The following is a 27,929-nucleotide window of genomic DNA, read 5'->3' as shown; positions in this document are numbered from 1 at the left end:
GCCATTCTTTCATTCTGTTTTTGTTCAGGTTTTAAGATCTCAGATAGAAGACAGGAATGAATGTCGAGAAACTTGGGAAGTCATGCCTCGAGGAAAACCAACACGTATGGAGGTTAAAATACAAAGCGAGAAAGATTGCGTCTATGACAAGTGCTTTCTAAAACATAGGGGCCAACATTTTTGAACCTAATGAAAGGTATTTCACTTGAAGGAGTCACAGTATGAATCATGTCCTCTTGGTGATCCGGGTGACTGGCTTATCAGTATGGTAAAGTTTTAGAAAAACCCGTAGTTTTAGGTTATGTGCTTAGCTAATGGGTACATGCTCATGGTCAGCACTCAGGAACTGGGTTCTTTTATATTCTGCTGGTGGCCTGAAAGAATAAACAGCTTCCCAAAACGTCCCTCCTCCCAAGGAACAGTTTACATACTTCTGGAAGGAATCACTGGAAGAATTAATCAGAGAATGGTAGATAGAGCTCAGGGCTCCAAGTGAGCTCGAAGCAGCCAATCCAACCCCAAGCGTTGAATTCCTAGTCTCCTGCTAGGTTTTTGGAATGAAAACAAATTCTGCCACTGGGGACATTTCATCTTGTGACACGTTGTCTGAGCCCTATCTGAAAACGTCTCTTGCATCTTTGCATTTTCTCAGGAAAATGCTTTAGATATGTGTCACCACTTTTATACACACACACACACAAATACATATACGTGTCGCAGACACGGCTCAGATCCTGTGTTGCTGTGGCTGTGGTGTAGGCTGGCAGCTGCAGCTCCAATTGGGCCCCTAGCCTGGGAACCTCTGTGTGCCGTGGGTGCGGCCCTAAAAGGCAAAAAAAAAAAAAAAAATCAGCATCTCAGTAGTGGGAAAAGATGAAGCTATTACTGTTGAAAAGGGAACACTGTTTTTATTGCTGACAGCTTCATAGTCCTTCTGACTTCCACTGGGTTTATGGTTTGTGCTCTGATCTTCCTAAGTGGATAAGTTTTTTATTGAAGTAGTTTATCACAGTGATCTTAATGTGAAAGAAAATCAATAAAGAAAAAAAAAGCTGCAATGTCATCCAAGAAATCTTGAAGAGTTTGCTGCATTATCTGTTGTATATATCAGGAAGCAGGGTTTTGCAGGAAGACATTAAAGGAGCAACATTGGTCTGTTAGCATTTAGCAGTTGCCAGCAGTCATCACCAAGGTGGTCCTAAGTGCATAAGAAAGAGTACTTTCATGATAAAAAAAAAAAAAGCCAGGTGGCACTCAGCACTGCCCAGAAATTGTGACTAGATTAGATTTTTTAGGTAGTTTTATTTTCCATTTTACCGCAGGTAACAGTTTTGCTAAGCTCTACTACACAGTCTCTTCCAATAACATTTTCCTTTCCTGTATTCCCTCTTTTGTCTTTTTAGGGCCGCACCCATGGCATACGGAGGTTCCCAGGCTAGGGGTCTAATCGGAGCTACAGCTGCCAGCATATCCCACAGCCACAGCAACACCAGATCCGAGCCGTGTCTGCGACCTACACCACAGCTCACGGCAACGCCAGATCCTTAACCCACATGAGTGAGGCCAGGGATCGAACCCAAAACCTCATGGTTCCTAGGCGGACTCATTTCCACTGCACCACGATGGGAACTCCTGTATTCCCTTCTTGACAGCCTCTTTGGAAGCTCCTTAGGCTTCTGTAACACCCTCCTCCAGGCCCTTTAGGTTTTCACTAACAACCCGCTCAAGGTGCTGCCAGTATCCATCTGCCTCTTGTTTCCCAAACCAATGTCACATGTTTCAGGTTTTTGTTACAGCAGCTGCCCAGTTTCTGTATTGGAGTTTGATAGAAAAGCAGAATTGCTCTGAATGGTAGAGTAAGAGGTTTATTACGGGGCTCTAACTCTATAACTACTACCAGGCATGTTCTTATGATCATAGAGACCTAGGTGGGAACACACAGGTCTATTTAGGCCTAAATTTAGAACTAGCACACCTCATTTCTGCCTCACATTCTGCCTCATATAGTCTGGCCCAAGGTCAAGAGATGGTTCCATGTACCCACTCACAGTGGGAAGGAAATGCACAATCACATGACAAAAAGCCTGCATACAAGGAGAGATAAGAGTGGGTTCCTTACTACAATCTGCTTCTGAATTCTAAAGGGGCATTGTTTGTTTTGTGTCTTACGTATCTTTCAGTTCATTTACCTCTTTGACAGCAGGGACTATCTTATGTATGAATGTGTTTGTTTCTTCTATCGTATTGCCTTCCGTATTATAGGTACTGAAAAATATCTGTGGAATCAGTGAATGAAGCCATTTTGGGGCTTCCAAGTCATAAGGTCTGTGGGGACAGCCCTGACTTTCAAAATCTCATTCAGGGAGATCCTTTTTTGCTATTTCTTTCCCTACCATCATTAACTTTTCTCTCTCAGGTCCCTCTTGTTTTATCACTTTCCCATTCCCGGCCCTCTTTCTTGCCCCACCCACATCTAGAGATGAATCTCTCTAATAATCCAAACTTTTTTTTTTTGCTTTTCAGGTCTGCACCCTCGGGCAATTCCCAGGCTAAGGGTCAAATTGGAGCTACAGCTGCCAGCCCATGCCAAAGCCACAACAATGCGGGATCCTTAAGCCACTGAGCAAGGCCAGGGATCAAAGCTACATCCTCATGGATCCTAGTCGGGTTTGTTAACCACTGAGCCAGGAATGGAATTCCCCAAACTACTATTTGAGGTTTGTATTTTATAATAAATCCTTCAAGACCATCCTTCCGCTAACAAAGATTTGGACGCCTACCATGAACGCTGTACATTATAAAACCACAACCTGAGAGCAGAAATGTAGGGGAAAGGTGACATACCAACACCTGAGATCTACCCTATTTTAACAGTTACCATCCTTCTGCTGGTCTGAATAGTGTAACATCCTGGCTGAACTGTATAGGGTCAGACTCCCCTGCCCAACATGCAGGAGTTAATGATGAAAGACCGGAGGATTAAGGAAGGGGGACTTCTCCCCCTCACACTTTTCCTTGGATTATAAAAACGCAGCCCATTAAGTTATCAGGGCAGCCCTCTCTTGCCTGCCCACCTGCATATCACAAGTGTTGTGTACTGACACACTCTTTCCTTACCTGTCACTCTGCCTCTTGCTGAATCCTTTCTTTGCCAAGACATAGACAAAACCTATGTTTTATGAGTCTGGAAAGGCATTCTGCAGTTTCAAAAATCACTCTCTTGAATCTTTCCTGATGTATAAAAAACCAACAGTGATTGTTACTTCCCACAAAGTCTGGGAAGAAGCTGCAGCAGTAGCTAATCAAACACTAGGTTTGTGGTAGAAATAAACACAAATAAGTGTAATTTAGATGAGACCACAATTTCATTTTCCATTCACCCGAACCAGAAACAAATATTAGGTCACTAGTGGGTAAAGTTTACCAAATTTTTATTCCCCTGGAATATGCAAATTTTTCAAACAATGCTTTTTTAAGACATTGAGCTATTCATTATATGTTGGATTATTTACATCAGTTACATTCATCATATTATTAAATGGTCAGATGACTTTATTTCCTATCCCTCCAAAACACTACTCAGTTATAATTGTACTTAAATGGACTGCAAACAAGAAAACCAGAAAATCAATAAAGATGCATGTACCTTTATATTTTATTTACCACAGACATTAAGAGAATACAGCAAACACCAGAGAAAGGCTTTTTAATAATTTCTGATGTAAAGTTTAACGCTTGCTTCCCCCCTCCCACCCCAATTCAACATGCAGGTAGCATATTTATTTCCATATAAGGTGATTCCAGAGTATTACACTCTCTTGATAGTTTTATAACAGAGTAGCCTTGTCCTATAACTTAAAACAATTTCACTAACTGTACAATCATGGTGTTATTTCAATCATTTGTTTCCCAAAATGAATACATTCACACAATATTAACATTAAAGTCTGTATTTTCGAAACATTATTTTAATAAGCCAAACCACAAAACCCCAGGTTCTAGGTTTAAATGTGTTTATGAAGACTGCTGCTGAGCTCAAAGCATGCAGATGTTCATGATCACCCAGATGAAGCTGGATATTCAAACTCCTTCCGTAGGTCCAAATGATGCAATTTTTCACTCATCCCAAGTATCTCCATATTTGTTTACTTTGACTAGGAAAAAAAGTACAAATAATTGATGACTCCAAATTGGAATAAGTAAAAGGCTCTATTTTATGTTTGCTATTATGATTTATGTTTATAAACTTATGTTTCTCTCTCATTTGATTAAATGTACATGAGAGGCAAAGTATAAAAAGGGGCTGGCTCGACTTCTGTGAACTGGAGGCTGGACATAAATACTAATGCGCTGTAATCAAGACCTTTACATAAACATTTGATCTGCATGACAACCCTATAAAGTTAACACAAACCCCATTCTAAGGAAAACAGATTAGTAACTTGCCCAAGGTACAAGCCTCATAAAATACACAGAATTTGAACACAAGTCTATTTACGCCCAAAGCCTGGGTGCCTTTACAGTTTTACCACACTACTTAAGTAAGCGTAGTATACATTATAGTACATACAAAAAAGTTGCCAGCAAATGAAAAAACAAAACAAAACAAAAAAACCCAAAAAACAGTAATAATAAAAACATTTGAATTTTTTCACAAAAAATACAGTAATAGAAATGATCAAGTCTTCAGATTGTAATTTAATCTTCTCTCCCATGAACTGTAATAGCAGTACAAGGAAATGCTTTCCAATATTCTTGCATTTTCTATGAAATTATATTTTGAAATATGCTCCTTTGTCTTTTCTACTCTTTACTTTTTAACCTCTCCTATACAGCCTTCATCTGTGAGTTACAATTATTCAGAAGACCCATGTATTCATAACAACATAAAGAAGCAGTTATCCAAGTAGTACTAGGGATCACTTGCCCAAGACTCTCTCACTGAGTCTCTAAGTCAAAACTACTTTGTTACTATACCAGGATATTATATACCCTTTCCCTTCATATTTTGCCTTTTCCTCTTGCTTAATATGTTTAAAATTTTGCCATTTAATTTCTAATTAGATAAATACCAATAAATATAATCCACATAAACTAAAGCTGAAAACTTTAAGTGACACTTCAATACAGTGAATGTATACTGTATTGTCAAATTTCTGTCTAGATTCTAGAACATTCTAGAAAAAAATCAAACTGTTTCTTTTTATTTAAAGTATATAAAAGCACACACATACAGAATCAGCTTTCTTTTACAAAGAAAAAAATTCTTTCACATTACTGTGTCACATAAGAGAACTTAAGACTGTTCACAACCAAACCACAAAATGTCCAAATCCAGCAATGCCACACCTCTACCGTATTTCCGTTTCTTAACCTATACTACTATTACTATAGAGGGCCCAGGCAAAACACACCATTTCTGACATATCCAATCATGGTATTACGCCATGCAGAAGTACAATTGAAAAGATTACAAAAATGAAGAACTACTACTGTCTGCCCTCATGGAGCTTACAATCTAAAACTGCAAATTAATTAGCAAAACGAAGTACTAGTAAGTTTTTACATATTACAGCGTGATAACCACTGAATGCATAAGGTTTATGTTAAATTTTTTATGACGAACATTAAAAAGTATTGTTGATTACAAATCTATTTTAAAGCTAGATTTTTTTACATCAATATGAAAGATCACTGCTATAAAACAGAATACTAAATGAAACAGCCATTAACAAATAGAAATAATAAAAGAATGATCGTAATAGAAACACTAAAGATTTTTTTATGTATTTTTGTATTTTCTGTGGCATACCGACGCTCTCAAGTTGGGACCAAGAACCTATTCCTTCCTTTGATTTTTAAAATAGTAAATAGAAAACCTGGAAACAATGATACATCCTCTAAAATTCCTCAGTTTTAAAATTAAGACGTAATAAAATTCTATACTGAAACAGCTCAAACCTCAATTCAAAATAGCCTCTCCTATTAGAGATAAACTTCTGTGTCAGAAAATTTACTTTGGGTAAAGCTGTTCCAAAAAGACTTAAAAGAAACCATGATTTTAAAATCTATTATTAGTTATAGAGTAAAAGTACTCTTAAAAAAAAAAAGGTCAAGCGTTCCCACTGTGGCACAGTGGGTTAAGGATCCAATCCAGCATTACTGCAGCTTCACAGATGCAGCTCGGATTTGATCCCTGCCCTGGAACTTCCATATGCTGCAGGTCAAACAAAGAAGAAAAGATCAAACTCCTTTTTTGGCAATGCCCTAAAAGCTGGTTTGTAAGGCATATAACTCTATCTCAATTTCAGAGGAATTAAAGAAAATCATTTTATCATCATGATTTTATGGTTCTGCTGAAAGTGGCATTACACACCAATTATCAACCCTAGGTCACCAGATCTGGTTTTATGCAATAGATGCATCATTTAAAAAATGGTATCAACTCCCAAGGTAGCATCTTCTCATAAGGGAAAACAGTCAAATGTTAGTATTCTACACTGTAATAAAACTAGTCTTACTGTCTTAAGTTATACTACTATTTGGACTTCATTATTTTCTAATGCAAAATGGCCTTTGGAACACTTTAAAAAGGAAGAACTGATAATAGTTTTAAGTAGTTATTCTTTTTTAAAAAATGTTATCTTGGTTAATTGCTTGAGGCATTAAATCACATGTTAGTACAGTTAAAGTTTTTAACTAATGCTACAGTTTCCAAGCCTAAAGAGTAAAGTGATTCAGACTAGACTATCATACCTTCTTTTTTTGGCATTCTTTCCTGCATAGGCCTGACTGAGGGGTCAGTCTTATGTGTTAAAGTAACTTCATATGACTCTCTGTTCTTATTCCTTAATTCCTCATATGTAACATTTTTTCTTTTAGGACTTTCTTCAATGTTGGGATCAGGTCCTAAAAGAACAAACAGTTAATAAATGATGATAAAAGAATAAATCCAAAAGCAACTAAATTTTATAATGCTCCTTACTTACAAAAAAAAAAAAAAAAGAATAAAGTAAAATGAAAGATCAAATTATTATCAGCATTTTAAATGTACTGTATTTTCCCCCAAGATAATTATAAAACTAAAATCTACTTTCTCTTATACTTTCAAGCTTTTGTTTCTAAAATTTAAAATCGACATAAAAAAAGTCTTACACTGACCCATGGCCAGAAGAATGAATATAATCGATACTAGCACAATTCACTCATTAAAATGCTAGTGTTTTAAACTGGAAAATTATTCATACAGTTTTATAAATGAAGAGAAATATATTTTACCAGTGACAAGTGAACAAAACTTGACATAGTGCAGATTTTATTTAGCATTATTTCCATAGTTAAATGTTCCTTTATCAGAGTCTACATATACAAACAACTGCAGCTATTAAATTTAAGCAAAATTCACCTAAACAAATTAAGCAAAAAATACCTAAAAAGTAGCAAGTGAAAAGTATAAAACACAGCTTTTACTCAATGTAAGCATCATTTCCAGTAGGTCTAATGGAAGCAATACTGATGCAGAAGGAAGTGGCAACTTTTGCCCTGGGGAACCAGCATTTATTCCCCCAAGAAAATCAAAGTATGAATATGTATTATCAAAGGGTCAAACACTAATATAAAAATAAGAAAATGGTTATACTTAGTACTGGTTGACAGGACCAAATACTGAACATAGTTTATTAAACATACAGTCAGCAAGAAAGGCCATATAAACATTTTTAAAGCAATTAACTAATGCTAACATAACATTCAGTGAACTACTTAACTTACACAGTTTTACAAACCACTCCAAAAGTAATATTTTTCAGAGGTTTCTAATGAGACATAGAAATCAGGCATATTTTAATAATATAACTATATTAATTAAAATAAATTTTTTTTAAATTTTACATTACTGTTTTGGAACTCAATGGTAAGGTCCCAGTGAACAATCACAATTTTCAAAGTAACAGTAACTATACACTGAATGTTTTCAACTACAATCTTTTATTTTGCTACAAAGTATACCTGCAGTGATACAAAGCACAAAGGATTTACATTTCTACTTGGTTCTACTGTCATATACCACGGTTGAAAACCAAGTATTTCTTGCTAAAAAGAATACAAAGAAAGATACTATAACTTTACATTGGGTTAAAAAGCACTCTGCATTCCATTAGCAATAAGCAATTATTGAATGATAGCTCTTAAATTCTGAAGTAGACAGTGTATATACTACATTAGCAGTTAGGAACTCCAGGTTCTCATTCCCACTCTGTTGACATTTAATGAATGTCCTTGGGCAAATCACTAAGCTTCTCTGACTCTTGGTTTTCTCAACTGTGAAATATGGAAGTTTGAACTAAATGATCTATCACTGAAGTTCCTTCCAGGTCTAATATTTGTTCTTACTGAAAAGAAAAACAGTCATTGTTCTAAAATTCTGTGACGAGTAATGAAAACCTGAATCAGACAGAAAATTAAGAATTATTTCCACTTATAAAAGCCAAATGAAAATTTCTGCATTGTGTAGACAGCATCATTTACTGTAAAGAGCTGGAAGGAACAGGAAAATGTAAAAGAGCTGGATTTAAATCTAACTGTAATAAATGATCTATATTAAGTCTCATAACAAATATAACAACTCTCCATTCCTGATAAGAGAAAGCAGAGGACAAATGGGACTTAAAAGGAGAGATGTCCTACTAAAAGCGGACTGCAGCTGGGGCAAATCAAAGGAGGCCACTGTGGGCCCATGTGGGGAGCAAAGAGTGGCAATCTTGACTTGGGGAGGGGTTAGGACACCAGAGCATGGCTGGCTGGCTGGCTGTGGTGGAGGCCTTGAAATTTATTAAAATTTGGGCCTTACTGTAGTCTGTAGGCAGATACCAAACTGTAGTCTGTTTTTATTTGGCAAAGAAATCATGTAACATGGAGTGAAATTTTCTAATGCAAATGCAAAGAAAGATGCAAGACATTGCAAAGGAAGAGTTAGTGCATGGCTAGAAGAGAAGCAGAATGGATTTGAACTTCAGAGACTGGGAAAATGGGAGATTCAGTGAAGGACAAGGACAGATGACTTCAGAGATAATGATTTTAACCATTCTCTCCTAATCTGCTGCCTACCTCCTTCCCTCTTTTTTTTTCCCCCCTTTTTAGAGCCACACTAGCGGTATGTGGAGGTTCTCAGGGTAGGGGTCGAATCAGAGCTACAGCTGCAGGTCTTCACCACAGCCACAGCAATGCCAGATCCAAGTTGCATCTTTGACCTACACCACAGCTCACGGCAATGCCGGAACTTTAACTCACTGAGTGAGGCCAGGGATGGAACATGCAACCTAATGGTTCCTAGTCGGATTCATTTCTGTTGCGCCACAATGAAAACTCTAAACCTGAGCTTTTTAAAAAGCATTTTGGATTTTAGGATTTTAGACAGGGAATTACAAACTTGTTCTTTCTGTTTCTAACTCATCTTTCACTGAAAATTAAACAGAAGGAAGGGAGGAAGGGAGGGAGGGAAGAAGCAACTAGCTAACACATGTTAAGGTCTGTTACTTTCCAGGCATTACCTCTGATTATTTCATCTCATTCCAAAAGTTCTTTAACGGAGTTACTAATATCTCCATTCAAGAGATCAAGAAACTGAAGGGGCCACAAATTACATTTACTTGGAAGTTCCCATCATGGCTCAGAGGAAATGAATCTGACTAGTATTCAAGAGGACACAGGTTTGATCTCTGGCTTCGCTCACTGGGTTAAGGATCCCGAGTTGCCATGAGCTGTGATGTAGGTCGCAGACTCGGCTTGGATCTGTCGTGGCTGTGGCGCAGGCCAGCAGCTACAGCTCCAACTGGACCCCTAGCCTAGGAACCTCCATATGCTGTAGGTGTGCCCCTAAAATGATTTTAAAAAATTACATTTACTTGCCTAAAGTCACACAGCTAGCAAATGTCAATTATGATTCAAATCCAGGCCTTAATCCAAAATTGATGTTTCACTTACATTACACCATCTTCAAAGCTACTATTTAGACAAACTTCACAAAGCACTTTCACATGGATTTTCTCACTTGACAACAGTTCTGTAAGGCAGGTAATTATTATTTTTCTCACATTACAAAGAAATAAAGATGGTATTTAAGACTATCCTAACAAATGTGACCTTTTTAAAGCCTCCCTAAGGCACCATTTATCATTTCTTCTTTGTTATTTCACTAAACTTGGTTATTTTCAATTAATGTGACATATTAATTATTCTTATATTTCTAAATCTTCTAGCCAACTGAAAGCTTCTCAGAGAGAAGAACCAGGTCTCATCCACCTTTACTTCCATACCTAGCAGAAATACCGGACACCTACTGGACCTCAAAAAATGCTGAAAGAATGAAGAATGAATTCAAATGAACAAATGAACAACATGCTGAATTTAGGCTGATGGTGGAACGTACAAGTGATATCCAGCAGAAAAGGTCATCAAATAAAGTTTATACATACGTTGGACCATAAAATGCTGAAATTCATTTCAAGAGAAGTTTCTACCTTGGGCAATATGGTCAGTAATACCAGTGGGAGCAGATTCGTTCACAGAAGCACTGAATGGAATCGGCTCATAATGAGGAAGCATCTCTTTTTCTATGTTGTCTGCTGCTGGGGATGTCGCAAAAGATGAATGACCACTCACGTTTGAGTCATATCTTGACTTCTGAGAATAGTGCCTATAAAAGAAAATCATATTATATAAGAAACATGGGTTATTGCCTGTATCTTATTTTAAAAAGTGTTAAGAAATGAAAACTATCTTATTTTCTAAAGGAATCTTGTAATTTTAACGGTTATTTAAAAGAGTAAAATGAAGTCTGTTTCTTTCTACCACAAAAACATTTAAAATATGTTCTGAGCCACTGAGACAACTTAAAAACCATCACTCTCAACAAAGAGGGAAAATGTGTATCCAATTTTCTAATTAATAGGCTTCAGAGATCATTTTAATATCTTTAAATTTACTTCCACAGTTAGCAGTCCACATAAAGACTATTTTGCTAAAGGAGAGATATAGGTAATACTCTCGTGGAGTTTATATTGCCTGTCTGTTATGACAGGACAATTTACCTACCAAATCTACTTAATTACCTTGGTATTTATCTACCTATCAAAAGAGATTCATTTATCTATACTTACACAATTTCCCTACAATTTTAAACAACGGAAGGATTAAAAAGTTGAAATCTGTTAAAAGATGGGATTGATAATATTTGGGAATTTTTTTAAAAATCCAAAGCATAGAAACTATACGTGTTTGCTAAATTAAAATCTCTCATTCTGGGACATGCACTCCCAATAGCATGCAACTTTATGTTTAAAATAAAAGTAAACAAATCTTGTTCTACTTTTAAAAAACAAAATTAGCATTAGTTTGCATAAAAATGGCAAGTTTCCAATGGGCCTTCAGTAAGGCATGTTTCATGCTCTGAATTATGGTGATATCTAATTATGAATTTTTAGCTAAAATGAAAAACCTTTAATAAAGATCTGAATGGCCTACCCAGTTGGTGAAGATCGTCGTGCCTGTCCTGATCGTAAAGCTTCTCCAAGAGGGGAATTCTCAAGATTCTTAAACTTCTCTTGGCAAGTTTTCACATAAGAAAGCTTTCCAGCAAAGTATCCCATGATGCAAGCAACTTATTTGTAAAAATAAACAAAAAGTGTAAAACGCAATGTGCCTCTTTCAACAAAAATCTTTTCTAAAAGAACATTTTAAAAAATGTGGTTCTAAATGTCTTTGGTGTGGAAAAACAGATTTCCTGAAATAATGGTAAAAGTAACACATTAAATCACATTCAGAGGTCACAAAGATTTGGTGCATATAAATTCATTTTTACAAAATTAAATCAGCTAAAATAAAGCTGCTATAATTCTACTTTACTAATTACTTCATTAATATAAGTAGGAAAGATGTGGTAACAGTATAATGGAATGAGGAATCAAAACAACACAGTTCTAGGAGTTCCCATCATGGCCCAGTGGTTAATGAATCTGACTAGGAACCATGAGGTTTCGGGTTCAATCCCTGGCCTCACTCAGTGGGTTAAGGATCCTGTGTTGCTGTGAGCTGTGATGCAGGTCGCAGATGTAGCTCGGATCTGGCATTGCTGTGGCTCTGGCGGAAGCCGGCAGCAACAACTCCGATTAGACCCTGTGGCTGTGGTGTACACCAGCAGCTGTAGCTCTGATAGAACCTCTAGCCTGGGAACCTCCATATGCCGTGGGTATGGCCCCAGAAAAGACAAAAAGACAAAAAAGACCAAAAAACAAAAAAAAACCCCACACTTCTAGACTAGTCACAGGAATCCTATCATTTGCAAGCTAATTTCATAAGATTGTTTTTTAAATCAGGTGAAACAATCCCTTAAAATAATGAATTATGAATGCCACCTAAATGTGGCTATAGTTGCATCTTGTATCTGCTTCTGATACAAAAAAAAAGAGAGGTTATTACCCTGAAAAGAATCTTAAAAAGCCTCAGGTACTGTTTCTCAGGGCAATTTAGTATCTTTTCTATTAACCACAAGAATCTATGCTTATAAATATAAATAAGTTATATAAATGAAAGAGATTTTTTAAAAATTAGGCTTAATTTTTTTTTTTTTTTTTTTTTTTTTTTTTTAGGGCTGTATCACCTGCAGCCTATGAAGGTGCCCAGGCTAGAAGTCCAATCGGAGCTACAGCTGCTGGCCTACACCACAGCCACAGCAACACCAGATCCGAGCTGCATCCTCGACCTACACCACAGCTCATGGCAACAACAGATCCTTAACCCACTGAGCAAGGCCAGGGAGTGAACCTGAGTCCTCACGGATACTAGTCGGGTCTGTTAACCACTGAGCATGATGGGAACTCCAAAACTAATCTTAATTATAAAATATATTTTACTTTGACTACTCAGACGGCTGGATAATTTTCTTTCCTCATAGACAGATCAGGAGAACTTATGTTCAAATAGTCCCTAACTTTACAAAAATATTTAGAATAGTTCCATTACATTATAAAAAGAGGAAAAAATGCCTCTTTCAAGTAACTCATGATTTTACTTTATTGTATTTGGCCATGGCATGCAGAGACTTGATGTGGGATCTCAGTTCACACCAGGGATTAAACCTGGGCCACAGTGATGAAAGCACCAAATCCTAACCACTAGGCAACCAGAGAACTCCCAACTCATGATATTTAATACTAACAATAAAATGCCCAAGTAGTCTTTATTTTTATTTTTTTCTCCATACTTGAAGCATATTGGAAGCTCTCAGGCCAGGGATCGAATCCGGGCCACATCTGTGACCTATGCCACAGCTGTGGCAATGCCGAATCCTAATAAGCCCACTGCACCACAGCAGGAACTCCCCAAGTAGTCCATTTAATGAAAAGTTTAAAGTGATTTGTCAAAGCAAATAACCAAATAACTATCATTAGTAAGACAAAACATTTGATAAAAGCTAGTTATTTTACTTAGGTAAAAAAGCTAAAAGAACTAGTATTGTTCATACTTACATATAAGTTTAGGTATAGAACCATATCTGGGATGACTTGAAAGGATTCCTAGAGATAAAACAGTAAATATTCCTGAGTAACACCTTTACATTTACATAATTAAGATTTTTTTTAATTAAAAGAATAACCTTAATACCAAGTTTATGCTAAGAGTATATCAAAAAAAGGCACAGAAATTATAGTAAAAAATGCAAAGAAACTGCTTCTGCTAGTCATTATCTGATCTTTTCCAATGTGAGATGAAAGCAGTGATAAGTTTCGCAATGCAGTATAAAGTAAGATTTATCTCTCAGCAGCTTTGAGCAACCCAAAGATATAAAGAACAGTCAGTACAGACTATCTCTAAATATTTCCTGATACTAGCTCTTTTTATAACACCAAAGAAGTCTAAAGCTATTTAAAAGGGAGTTCAACATCAAGAGAAATATAAAGAAATCAAGACTACTCTATTAGAATAAGTGAATTTACCAAGATCACTTGATAAAAGGTTAATAAACAAAAACAAAAATTCACATTTCTATATACCAGGAACAAACAAAAAAAATCCACCATTTTTTAAAAGATACTGTTATAGCACCAAAAAAACATCAAAGAGTCAGGAATTAATTTAATGAACTATATGAAGGATCTTGAAAACTATAAAATTTACTGAGGGAAATGAAAGCTAAGTAAATGGAGAAACACACCATGTTTATAAACTGAAAGATTAAATATTGAAAAAATGTCAATTCTCCATAAACTCATCCATAAATTCGAAGCAATCCCAATTAAAACAAAGTTTTCCCCTAAATTGAAAAGCTTATCCTAAAATTCATGTGGAAACACAGATGGTCAAGAAAAACCAAGGTGATATGAAGAACAATCTAACTGAAGAACTGACTGCCACCAAATACCAAGATCTATAATAAAGCTATTGTAATTAAGACAGTGTAAGTATAAGAACAGATAATTGGTACAGTGGGAAAATAAAATTAAAAAAAAAAAAAAAAAAAAAGGACCCACTGCATAGAACAGGGAACTATACTCAATATCTTATAACAAATTATGAGGGAAAATGTTGGAGACCATTGAAACTGATGAACTACAAGTAAAGAAATTTGGCACACAGGCAGAAAGTACAGACACTAAGAGATAGCTTTATCATTACCTGTACCTGATTTTGCTCATTAGCCTATGCCACCTTCCCTAATAAAAATCATGTGGGCTAAAGCCAGGGCACTTTTGTTCTGCAGAACAGAGTGCCTCCTGGTCCCCCACTTTCTAGATGTAAAAAAAAAAAAAAAAAAAAAAAGAACAGATAATTGATCAAAATCAGAAGGAAGTCCAGAAACAGACCCACACATACAGTTATTTGATTTATGACAGAGGCAACACTGCAGTGAACAAAGAATAGTCTTCAAGATAGAGTGCTGGGTCAACCTCATATCCGAGTGTGGGGAAAAATACCTTGATCCTACTTCATACACTATTCAAAAACAATTCCAGATGACTTGAATATTCATGTATGAAAGATAAAACTCATAGAAGAAAGCATAAGAGATTCTTCATGTCTTTGTAATAGACAAAGATCTTCAAAAGACCACAAAAAGCCCTTATCATAAGGACAGATCTGATGAATTCGACTCTTATTAGGATCCACAGCTAAGCAAAGCCATAGATGTAGGAAAAAAATAATTGCAATACATCTAACAAAACATTTAGGAAAAGAAGGCAATCCAATGGAAATATGGATAACAGACTTCGACAGATAGTTTACAAAAGTGAATATATTCAAAAGGGGGATAAACAAAAAAGGTCTTCAATTTCATTAGCCATCAGGGAGATGCAAATTAAAACCACAATGCAATCACTATCACTGCTCATTCACCACAATGGCTAAGATTCCGAAAACACCAAAAATGGCAAGTGTTGGTGATAATGTGACACAAAGAGAACTCTATTAAAAAACTGGTAGGAATGTAAATTGGTCTAAACAGTTTGGGAAGTTTGGCAGTATCTACTAAAACTATGGCCCAGCAAAGGTCTACCAAGAGGTAGCATATTTATTGCAGAACTATCTGTAACATCAAAACTGGAAACTACACAATAATCATTCTACAACACCATGACATAGTCACACAGCAGAGAACAATATGTAATGATGATATATAATTTAACTACATACAACAATGTGGATGAATTCAGTGATGTGCTGGTAAACCAGCTTTCCAAATAAAAAGCTCTGATTTGTAATGCTAGTTGATTTCTACAGTGTAAATACTCACACCATGACCAGTTTCAAGTTACCAATGGTTTAAATATTGGCTTGCCAAGTTCCTGAAATTTTAACAATAAGCTCTCCTGAGCTGGTACAAGCCAGTTCCAGCATACAACTGGATGGATCTTACAATGTTCAAAGAAGGAACACAAAAGATTGTATCATGTATATATAACTGTATGATTTAATTTTTCTATAAAATATAAAACCAAACAACTGATTGATGCTGTGAGCCTCAGTTCTTTCATTGATACAACTGAGATAATGAAGAAAGGGAGGATGACAACAATATGTACATTTTTATAGAAAAAGTTGTTCCTTTATTCTGTCACCAAATAGAATAGTTACAACATATGGGCACTACATGCTAAGAGGTAGGAATGTAACAGTAAACAAGACACTTCTTTACCTTCAGTTTTACAGTCTAGGGAGTGAAAGAAGACAAACAGAATAATACAGTGTGATAGTTTTGCTCTTCACCTACTCAAAAACAGGCATAATCTGAGAGACATTGCAGCTACAGCTCTAAGCCACCAGAATAAAGCAAATATTGCAATAAAGCAAATGACATGAATTTTTTTGGTTTTCCAGGGCATATAAAATTTGTTCATACTATATTGTAGCCTATTAGATGTGCAATTGTATTATGTCTAAAAAACAATGTACATACCTTAATTAAAAAACACTTTCTTGCTTAAAAATGCTAACCATCAACTGAGCCTTCAGTAAGCTGTAATCTTTTTGCAACAGTAACATCAAAGATCCCCGATCACTATAACAAATACAATGAAAAAGTTTAAACAAACGAAAACAAAAAACCCCCGTGAAGTGCAATAAAATGAGGCATGCCAGTCTTTGAGTGTCTATGCTCTCTGTCAGGTGCCAGAGACAGCCCATATTCTAAAGGCAAGGAGCAAATACACTTGTTAGAGCTAATGTAATTACTCTTGGCAACAAATGGTTCATGGATTTCATTCCAAGTGCAGATGGAGGGAGACAGTTTAAGAGCTAGACTACAGAATGGACATGTGTTGGACAAAGCAGGTAAGGGAGAGAAGTGAAAAATAATACCTTAGATTCCCAGATCGAGAGTGATACCATTCAGACAGAGGGAAAATGGAGGAACTGATTTTTTGGAGAAACGAATTCAGTTTGGGATTGAACTTGAGCTCAAAAGGAGAAGGCTACAGGAGGACCATCGTGTGGAGAGATGCAAAATATAGTTCTGGTGCAGTTACCTAGGCTAGAGATAATCGTGAGGATTTAGTGCAACAAATGCCCACATTATTGCTGGATGGCATACAGACTAAAAACTCAAAGTAAAACTCTGAAGAACAACACAAGCGGAGGAAGAAAACCCACATAAGAATGTTAAGTACCAAGAAGTCATGAGTTTTCATCTTTTAGTATGACATCCTAAACACAGTGTATAGTACATATCAGACACCCAAAAACAAGTATGAAAAGATGGAGAAGTTGCCTGAGACAGGAGAAAAACCAGAAAAATGTCCTACAATGAGAGCCAAGGAAAGAGACTGTTTAAAGAAGGACTGGTTAAAGTTGTTTAACAGTCAAGAACAAAAACCGTCCACCAAATTTAAGCAACAAAGAGGTTGTGCTATAACAGTTTTAGTATATTTCAGAATATACACATAATCGATGACATAGACTGCAGTGCGGTAAACAAAATAAAAAGTGAAGTGCTCATTCATGAAGTCTGGCTTCAAATGCAAAACAGCCGGAAGCAGCTGCAAAGGAATATAACAAAAGATTTTTATTTTTTATGTTCTCAAGTTAGAAAGATCCAAGCATGTTTATGTTTTGACTGAAATAAGATGAGAGGGAGCAGCTAAGACAATAAAAGCATACACGAATGTTAGGCACTTTGATTAAATGTAAAATGCCTTGGATTCTGAATTCCTCTTCTAAAGCCTCTCCCATTTTTTTGACATTGGCCAGGGACTGATTTGAAGCCACACCACATCCTTAACCTGCTGAGCCACCAGTGAACCTCCTGAGATTGACATTTATTTATTTATTTATTTATTTATTTATTTGTCTTTTAGGGCCGCAGCGGCAGCACACGGCAGTTCCCATGCTAGGGGTCGAATTGAAGCTATAGCCATAGGCCTATGCCAGAGCCACACAACCACAGTTCATGGGAACACCAGATCCTTCACCCACTGAACAAGGCCAGGGACTGAACCCGAGTTCTCATGGATGCTAGTCGGGTTCATTAACCACTGAGCCACGACAGGAACTCCAAGATTGACTTTTAAATTAGACTACCCCACTCCTGAAAATAAGACCTCAATTCAATCTCCACAATAATAAAAGCCCTTAATTCTGGGAAATAGGTATATGAGTGACACATCACTTAAATTTTTTCCTGTATTTTTCACTCAAAGTATCAAAGCCCCAACAGTAAAACAACTCTGACAAAAGTAGGAAGATGACATGTGACATGCTCAATAGAAAATATTATTCCATGGTGAGGGGAGGGGATGGACTGGGGTTTGGGTTGGCATATGTACGCTGAGGCCTATGGAGTGATGGCCAATGGGGACCTGCTGTATAGCACAGGGCACTCTGCCCAATGCTCCACGATAAATCTATGTGGGAAAGAATCTGAAAGAGAATAGATGTGTGTATATATATGTATCACTGAATCACTTTGTTGTACCACAGAAATGACAGCAACATCGTACATCAACTAAACTTTAAAGAGAAAATATTATTCCACATAGTAGGTTAAATCATTTTCTTCAACAGCTTATCCTTTCTAAAAAACGGATTACTACATTCCACTGAAAGGCTCCAGGGTCAGTTATTACGAAGAATTACAGAGAAAGACGTTGAACACTGTTGTTCCTCATGGCATGACTTTTGGAATTGAAGTTACAGAGGCATAATTCACCACTAAGGTCAAGATACTCTCAGTAGGATTCACTCTAACTATGTGACAACAGTCCTATTAGGAGGTACGTGCAACTAGAAGAAGTGAATTTGTCTGCTTCAGCTATAATTAGCTATGTGTAGGAGCAAGGCATTCCCAAGCCAAGCAAAAAAAAATAAAAAATAAATAAAAAAAAAAAACAAAAAAGAAACAAAAACCCCAGCACTGGTGTGATTTTTATTGTTGAAGATATGAGGTTAAAGTGAGTAGGTGCAGTCTAACCCTCCCAATCTGAACCGCTTCTGCCTTAACTTCAAGCTGTCCAGAGACTCCTACTGTACCCAAGCCCCAAAGCTCTTTGTAACCTTTTCAAAATTCCATTTCTCCTGGTTCTACCTTAGCTGTAAGTTTTTCACTCCTCCTTGCATGATTTTGCCACTCTAGCCATGTCAGTCTCCTGACCATCCCTCCCAAGAGTCATGCTGATAGCCAGGTTCCTCTCTCCTGAAATATTTCTGAGATATTCTTCCTTCTCTTTTTTTTTTTTTGGCTGTGCCCACCACAGGTGGAAATTTCCAGGCCAGGGATCAAACCCATGCCACAGAAGTGACCTGTACCACAGTAGTGACAATACTGGATCCTTAATCCACTGTGCAACTCTGGGAGCTCTTGATCTTTTTTTTTTTTTTTTTGCTTTTTAGGGCCAAGCCTGAGGCATACAGAAGTTCCCAGGCTAAGGGCTGAATCAGAGCTGCAACTGCCCATCTAAAACACAGCCACAACCACAGGGGCTCCGAGCCATGTCTGCGAGCTATATCACAGCTCATGGCAATGCCAGATCCATGACCCACTGATCGAGGCCAGAGATTGAACCCACATCCTCATGGATACTAGTCGGATGCATTTCCGATGTACCATGATGAAAACTCCAGGAACAGTCCTGATCTTTAAATGGGTACATAAGAATCACCTGGAACTCTAACTCAAAGACTCTGATTCAGTAGGTCTGGGATGGGGCGCATGAATTTGCTCCTAGGTGACAGTGATGTAGACAGTCTACCTAGACCCGTAGACCAGGTTTTTCTCTCTGCTTTCCTGTAAACCGCCACTAGCTTTCTTGCTCTTGCAATGTTAATGTTGCTACAGTGAGTGCATCAAATTCTCAAGTGTTACTTCGAGTCAGTGGTCCTTGAAAATAAAACTCTTTTGATGTTGTAGAAAGTTATCAGTGATAATGTTTAATATGACACATTACCATATGTCCTTCATCTAAAGATCAGTAACACACAAAAAAAATGATAACAGAAGTGCTAAACAAATTCAAAGTTTAAAATATTTACCTTTACTAATCAATCCTTGAGTAATCAACATACTTGTTGCAGCCAAAGGTACAGCTATAGGGGGAAAAAGAACTTGTCAACATCAACAAAAGGAAAAGACTTCGCCTAAGTTCGTTAAGATAGATTCATGTATATCAGTAAAACCGTTAGGCAGTATGTTGCAAAATTAAACTTCAAAAGAGATTTTTTTTTTCCATTTTGAAAAGCTGTACTGTATACACTCAGGGAAACATAACAAGCTTGTTATTTATTTTCGGTCTTTTTGTCTTTTTAGGGCCACACCCGCAGCATATGGAGTTTCCTAGGCTAGGGGTGGAACTGGAGCTTCAGCCTCTGGCCTAGACCATGGCCACAGCAACTCAAGACGCCAGCCACGTCTGCGACCTACACCACAGCTCATGGCAAAGCCAGATCATTAACCCACTAAGTGAGGCCAGGGATCGAACCCGAAACCTCATGGTTCCTAGTCGGATTCATTTCCGCTGCGCTACAATGGTAACTCCTAAAAACCTTTTTAAATTTAAGAAAATATGACAAATGATTAAACGATATAACTTTTAAAACACCAGATTTAGGCTCTAAAAAAGCCATCCAATATTACCACTTAAAACAACACAGTTAGGTAAAGGGGAAGAAAATCAGTGATAAGATAAACAAGAAGCTTATCACAAATAACAAGAACCACCACTGAGTAATTACTAAATTTCATGCACCATTCTAAGTACCTTAGGTACATTATCACATTTACTTTTTACCACATCCCTTTAACGTTGGTATTATTACTACTGCAATGCTTTTAAAGATAAGGAAATTGAAGCTTAGAGATAGCGAGTAATTTGCTCAAAGTCATACAGCTACTTCAGTGGCAGGTTCCATAGTCCAATGAATTCCATGTGACACCAGATCTCAAGTTTTTAAGTTCTGTATTACACTGACTGAACCAAAACACCGATGTATTACTTGCCCCAAATCATATGGTGATTGAGGCAAGAATAAGACAGCATGTATCTTAAATACAAATGCTCTTCTAAACCAGTGAATTACATAAAACTAAATGAAAATATATGATACACACACGCATACTAACCCAGAGTGAAAAATTCAAAGTTGTCATAATCTCAAAGGGGCTTGAATTCAAGAAATCAATCTTCTACACACACACACACACACACACACACACACACACACTGTCCAACAGAATTTTCTTTGTCAATGAGTACTCTATGTTTTCCGGTTAGGTAGTGTGCAGGAAAGATTTAAAACAGCAGCTCTGAGACTGCTTTCCTTATAAAGGCCTGCTTTCAAGGGTAGTCCTTAGCTTATATCTGGGAATTTTCCTAGTAAACTGATATAAAACTTTATCTGAATAATAAGTGGCTCACTATGCCCAAACTGCTTGTATAAATGCAGTTCAAACTGAACACCTCCTTTTCTTTTGGGAGTAGGGGGTTTTATTACTTGCTCGGCTGAGGGTGCCTACGTGACCAGACCCCGAAATTTTACCGTGGGTGCTAAGCCTTGAAAGAGATTCCCTGGGAGATAACACTTCACCTGTGTTACTACAATATGCAACTGGAGGAATTTAGCATATTCTTTGTGTGTTGACTCCACCAGGAGAGGACTTGTGCCTGGTCTCCTCCTGATTTCACCCACACTTCTTTCCCTTTGCTGATTTTCCTTTGTATTCTTTTTGCTGTAAATTATTTTAAATTGAAATAGCTACATGTGGCTGCCACATTGGACAGTGCAGTTCCAGACCAGGGTTGGGAAATACTGAACAAAGAGCCATGTGCTAAATATTTTAGGTTTTATGGGTCACAGTTTTTTTTTTTTGTATTTTGTTTTTTTCTTTTTTAGGGCCACACTCATGGCATATCGAAGCTCCCAGGCTAGGGGTCGAATTGGAGCTGCAGCTGCTGGCCTATACCACAGCAACGAGGGATGTGAGCCACATTTGCAACCTATACCACAGCTCACAGCATCACCAGATGCTTAACCCACTGAGTGAGACCGGGGATCGAACCTGAGTCCTCATGATTATTAGTCAGATTTGTTTTCACCGAGCTACAATGGGAACTCTCGCCAGACAATCTTTGTCCCAACTACTCAACTGCCATTTTAAAGTCAAAGTACTGAGACAATATGTAAACAAATGAAAACAGCTGTGTTCCAATAAAACTTTATGCACTTACAGATGAAAAAATAGAGATTTCATGTAAATTCCACGTGGAACCAAATATTTTTCTTTTGATTTTTTCAACTATTGAAAAATGTAAAAAGAATGCCTAGCTCATAGCCATACAGAGAGATTTGGCTGTTGGGCTGTAGTTTGCTCAACTCTGGTCTAGACTACGCATGGGCAATTTAAGAACCAAAGTCATTAAGACACATGAATTATTAGAGGTATTTCATGATTAAAATCTCCAACTCTGGAATAGGGCATTAGCTTTGCCACCAGACACGATCTGTAGAAACCCTAAGGACTGAATACTTGCTTTATCACTTACTAAGATTTTACCTTTGCTGGAAAAATGACCTAATGTTGGTTGTTAGAATGCCTTCAAATACTATTATTTAAGGTTTTTCAAAGGATAATCCTTTTAAATTACAGCATCAATTTGTAATCATTTTTCTCCTTCAGCTTGGTTCAAGGATTGCAACATGAAGCGCTGAAGAATCATATAAGGATAAAAGGCAATGAATTAGTTGGCTATCTCTACAATGGATAGTATTTTTCCCCCATCTCCACCCCCCCCCCCTTTAAGGCAAGATGGTATAATGCAGACTCCGGCTAAGGAGATTCTAGTACTAGTTCTGCCATTCACCACTATGTCTTTGCCTAAAGCTCTTAACTTCTTTTCATGCTAATAAAGAGTAACGGATTAGAACTAAGGTCTCCTTCCTACTCATGTATTCTGTCACAGAAAAAGAGCAAGGCAAAATTCAGAGACTTCAGAGATTATCTAGTCTTCAGCCTAATCATAGCAAACTGATACCAGAAAATACAAGTCATTTGCTCAAAGTAACACAGATGCTTAGTTTGTGGTAGAGCTTAGATGGAAATTCCAGTCTCCTAACTCCCATGTCAGGGGCCTTTTCCACTGTACTACGTGACTCCCATTTCAGAGTCTACTAAATAAAGTTTCTTTCAGCAAATCTGTAACACTGCAGACTAAATGCTATTTTGTATTTTGACCGTGGTTCCAATCATATTCAACACAAGGCTCTCTAAAATTCCTCTTACACTAGGAAAATGTTTCTCTAAATTCCTAATTTTCAAATTGAAAATTTTGTTCCATTAATCACAATAACACTAACAGCTTAACAGCTTAACACTTATAATAATAAATTAAATTGAATTCATCTCAACAAGTCCATGAGATAGTTAATATTTTCTCCATTTAACAGATAAGGAAACTGAGGCACAGACATATCAGGAAATTCTTCCAAGTCTCACAGCTAATGTGATGGTACTGTAAATTTGAATCCAGACAGTCAGGCCTCAGACTTTATGCTCTTATAAGTTGCTATACCATCTCCCTAGAAAACCAGTAGCACACATGTATCAAATAGTCACACAATCTAGAAAATATGCATGAAACAAATATGAATTCACACACCTTTTCAGCAATTCCAGAGATTGAGCACTACTGTAACATATAATACACCTTAAACTCACCCTTTTATGTAGATTCTTTCATTACGTGTATTATTTGGGCACAGATACAAGTAGTTGTACACCTTCTCACCCTTCCAACCCATCCTGCACACTGCTAACTAATGCTCCTTTAAAAGTTCTACATATCACCCCTTTAGCCCAAGAACCTACTCCTTGGTATTGCGTTCATTTTCTATCCCCAACAAAAGACTCCAATCGTCCAGCCTTGAGGCTCCAGCAGAGATCAACTTATTGTAGACTCTGCCTTTGCTCACTATTGCTTTCACCTAAATGTTCCTCCACTATTCTGCATTTACTTAAAGCTCTATTAGTTGTTAGGTCTCATTTGGTTACTAAAGCCTTTTTTAGCTACATCAATTCCAACCAATTTATCTCTTTTTAAAATTCCTATTGCTATTACCCACTTAATCTTTCTCTAAGAGTTTTGTAAGTTAGCTTTGTCCCAAATACATTACAAAATTACTTTAGGACAAAGACTATGTCTCATAATATGTCTTCTAAGCACAGTATCTTACTGTACACATAAAGACCAGGCTGACTGATGAAAATGTACATCCTCTTTAATTACTTGTCACCTCCACTCTTTTTATAATTCCATCCTGCTCTTTTGTTAGAATTACCTTATCGGACTTCGGTAACCTAGGGAATCGACGACAGGGTTCTGTTCAAGAGGAAGATTATGTTTTGTATTGCTTTCAACATTATCTGTACTTTTAAAATAAAATCTTATATAAGGTCTCTTGTCAGAAATCAAGAGGTAGTAGTTTAATAACATTTCACAATGATAAAATAGAGACTAAGCAGTTTTTTTGTTTGTTTGTTTGCTTTTACGGCCGCAGCTGTAGCATATGGAAGTTCCCAGCCTAGGAGTTGAAACAGAGCTGCAGCTGCCAGCCTACACCACAGCCACAGCAACTTGGGATCCGAGCCGCGTCTGCGACCTACACTACAGCTCATGGCAACACCAGATCTTTAACCCACTGAGCGAGGCCAGGGATGGAACCCAAATCTTTCTGGATACTAATCAGATTCGTTTCAGCCAAGCTACAATGGGAACTGCCTCAGCTGTTTTTATATAATCCATGTATACTAAATAAATGTTATTACTATTACCAACAAAAATACTTCATCATCTTTCTTAAACTCTTGTAGCAATAACCACACTACTGTAAAAACTCTGCCCTTTTTTTCCTATATGAAGTCATTATAATTTCAGGTACTAAAGGTCAGATTTTGCTGATTAGAAATTTTAATTTACGGATTTCCCGTTGCGGCACAGAGGAAACAAATCTGACTAGGAACCATGAGGTTGTGGGTTTGATCCCTAGCCTCGCTCAGTGGGTTAAGGATCCGGAGTTGCCTGAGCTGTGGTATGGGTTGCAGATGTAGCTCCAATTAGACCCTTAGCCTGGGAACCTCCACATGCCTTGGGTGTGGCCCTAAAAAGAAAAACGGAAAAAAAAAAAAAAAGAAAAAGAAAATTTAACTTACATCTGAACCAGAAGCTTTCATCATTGCATTCTGCAAAGACTCTTCTTTCTTCCTCAGTTGGAATGTAATCAGCCCCTATGTCTTTTTACCAAAGAAAATCAGCAAACATTAAAATACTCAGGGAAAAATTGAATCTAAAAAATTACATTAGTATCTAAATATTCATTATGTTCATAATTTTATGTTCATAAATGAAATAATGAACAAGTGGCTTATAAACTTTTAACAAACTTTGACTTGGAACATAAAATCTGTGGTACTCCCTGGCTATAGTTAGGACTGGTTACAAAATGGGCTGGGTCCAGTGCAAATTAAAATTTGGGACCCTTTGTTCAAATTATTAAGAATCTATTTATTTTCAAATCATTCAGGATGTAAAGATGGCAAGAGTAGAGCATTAAACCAAGGGCGGGTGGGTGTGACCGCACAGGTCACACCCATGAAGCCAGACCAGTGGCTACAGCTATTCAAGGCAGTGAAAATGTCACTAGATAGAAAGCGCTTCTAATTATAAATACTTAAATGATAGTTACGGGGAATTGGTCTTGGAACTTCTGCATTCGGCTCTCGAAACTCAGCCCTCCCACTCATCTTTCCTGCATCAAAAACATTTACGTTAAGTATTAGAAACAACTGAGATTGGCCAAAGTTAATCAACACAAAGCACAGAAAAATTACTAGTCCACGTGGCAACAAATCAATGAATATTTACTAAACATTACCTCTGAAGTACTTGACTTAGCAAGTACCTAAATAAAAAGTCAGACTATTAAGTACTTTATTTATTCATTAACTATTTTAGAACTGACTATTCATTAGGTGCTTTAAAAAGAAGAGATGCTTTTAAGTTGTAATGTCTTTTTACTCAACGATTTTTATTTTCTTTTCCATATAGCTGGTTTACAGAGTTCCATTTTCTACTGTACAGCAAGGTAACCCAGTCACACGTGCACATATACATTCCTTTTTCTCACATTATCATGCAGAATAGATGCTTTTTAGTGTTTACCAATTGATTACATCAAGTTAAGAAACAAAAATTTATCAATGTTTTAAAAAAACATATTTTCCCTCCAGAGGCTGGTTTATTTCACATGATCCTATGTTTGGATCCTCTCAGAAATATATGCCCAATGATTAGGATAATTCTCCAAAACAGAGGAAAAACCCTAAGTCATTTCTGGGCTTTCATTTTTAAAAATAAAATAATCATCAGGAAACATACAACTTCTTCCACAGAGCAGTACTCCAAAAAAAAAAAAAAAAAAAAAACCCTCGAAATAAGAACGACGTCACATTTTTCTCCCTGTGGTATGAAGCTAACAGCATATTCTGCATCCTGTAAACTTTCCTCCCTAGGTTTTCGATTAAAAAAAAAAAATTCATAGTATTTCAAGAACACTATTTTTTTAACCGATGCCTTCGGACTTAAGCGACCAAGAGATTAAAGAGTTACGTGCGTTACAGAATGTTCAGGTAGGATCATGATTACTCCCATCTTAAAAACAATTTAAATGAAAACGGAAACGTCAGACGACAATAGCTACTGGGCCCTTCCACTTACGCAGTAAATCAAAACAGGGGGCCTACTACATGCCAATCCCTTGGCCAAGGATAAAAGAACTAAATAAAGCATGTTTTGTTTTGTTAACAAAAAAACAAAAAAACGGAAAGGGCAAATGAACTCAGGGATTGATGGAGGTTGCTTAATGAACTACTTATATTTTAAAACAACAGTAAAAGAAAAAAATGAAAACCGCTTCTTTCTCGTTAACAGGATCCTACCTACAAAGAGACTGCCAGGGCTGAAAAGGGCCCTTTAGACGCCTTCATTTTAATCCCTTTACCCCAAAGAAAAAACCTGAATTACGACCATTGACTCCGCATTCCATCCCCCACCCACTGCGTCTCCCACCCGCAACACCTACACACATCCGTCACCATGAATTTCTCCCATCCACACCCCCCGAGACACGCTCCCTCACCAGCCCTGGTCACCCGCCTGGTCACCCGCACGCAGGGGCCCTAGACCAAAAGCGCGATCGGACCACCCTCGCAGACGGGAAAATGGCGGAAGGTGCAGGGGAACGGCTGGCCGCGCGGAGATGGTAAGTGGGTAGGTAGGAGGGCTGAACGGGGCTTTCTGCGTCACCTCACCCACCTCCCGACGACAGCAGCGGGTGACAGCGCGGCGAGCCCGAGCGACCAGGGGCAGAAGGCCTGGAGGGAACCCGAGCAGGGTCGGGGGTGGGGGGAGGGAGGGAGATGCGCGAGACAGCAGCAAAGTTGGGGGTGGGGAGCGGTCACCGCAGCGACCGTCCAGAAATCAACCAGATACGGGCACAAAATGACTACAACCCGGAAGCATTCGGGGCTTACGGAAGGAAATGACGTCAAGACCTTCCCTCCGAGTGTCAAGGCACGCAGCCTCGGAATAGACAGGTGCGCCTGCGTCGGTCAGCGCCGTCCTCCTCGGCTCGCCCCTCCTCCCTTTCCGGGTCCAGGCAGAGGCGCTCACGAGCTGCACTGCGGCTGCGCCAGCCGCCTCTGCGGACCCGAGCTCCGCCCACCGGCTCTCCTCAGGGCGCGGGAAGCTTGGCCTGAGGCTGTTGTGATGGGTAGTTGTGATCTTCCAGGGACCGGCTGGCAGGAACGTTTTGGAGCCCCGCATTTAGGCCGTTGTTCAATTACAAATTTTTCTTGGCTCTTTCTCTGTTTACGGTTTACATAATTCATTTCATTC

At 37.7% G+C, this 27,929-nt stretch overlaps 2 protein-coding genes and 1 long non-coding RNA gene across 15 annotated transcripts in view; 2 read left to right on the top strand and 1 right to left on the bottom strand.

Annotated features, from left to right (window-relative positions):
- Positions 1–28: 28 nt before the first annotated feature.
- LOC146400427 (uncharacterized) lies at positions 29–4,299 on the top strand. Its single transcript, XR_014812446.1, has 2 exons — positions 29–750; positions 1,460–4,299. It is a non-coding gene; the product is annotated as an uncharacterized LOC146400427 (long non-coding RNA).
- Positions 3,638–27,528, bottom strand: OCIAD1 (OCIA domain containing 1). 10 transcript variants are annotated; one of them, XM_084972041.1, is made up of 11 exons: positions 27,348–27,528; positions 25,720–25,782; positions 25,187–25,267; positions 20,017–20,070; positions 16,852–17,528; positions 16,451–16,552; positions 13,524–13,571; positions 11,521–11,656; positions 10,518–10,693; positions 6,757–6,909; positions 3,638–4,154 (listed from the first exon to the last, which is right to left on the bottom strand). In XM_084972041.1, the coding sequence occupies exons 8-11, from the start codon at positions 11,643–11,645 to the stop codon at positions 4,117–4,119; spliced, it is 492 nt and encodes a 163-aa protein (XP_084828167.1). In that variant the 5' UTR covers positions 11,646–11,656; positions 13,524–13,571; positions 16,451–16,552; positions 16,852–17,528; positions 20,017–20,070; positions 25,187–25,267; positions 25,720–25,782; positions 27,348–27,528; the 3' UTR covers positions 3,638–4,116. The 10 variants fall into 10 exon arrangements, with proteins under 10 accessions (XP_084828167.1, XP_084828168.1, XP_020956852.2 ...); XM_084972042.1 differs by lacking the exon at positions 27,348–27,528 and adding an exon at positions 27,172–27,300 and having other exon boundaries at positions 16,451–17,528; XM_021101193.2 differs by lacking the exons at positions 16,451–16,552; positions 16,852–17,528 and having other exon boundaries at positions 27,172–27,528.
- The window catches only part of FRYL (FRY like transcription coactivator), a 351,368-nt gene continuing 350,680 nt past the window's right edge, over positions 27,242–27,929 (top strand). For all 4 annotated transcript variants that reach the window (XM_084971998.1, XM_084971995.1, XM_084971990.1 and 1 more), the window contains exon 1: positions 27,242–27,294. The gene's annotated coding sequence lies outside the window, so the exon portion shown is untranslated. The remainder of the gene's footprint in view (positions 27,295–27,929) is intronic.

This window comes from Sus scrofa, chromosome 8 (genome assembly GCF_054392235.1).
Source record: "Sus scrofa isolate SSC_HxYL_T2T_F1_AM1 chromosome 8, Sscrofa_HxYL_maternal_Yorkshire_Landrace_v2.0, whole genome shotgun sequence".
Classification (NCBI taxonomy): domain Eukaryota; kingdom Metazoa; phylum Chordata; class Mammalia; order Artiodactyla; family Suidae; genus Sus; species Sus scrofa.
This window is presented reverse-complemented; position numbering and strand designations above follow the sequence as displayed.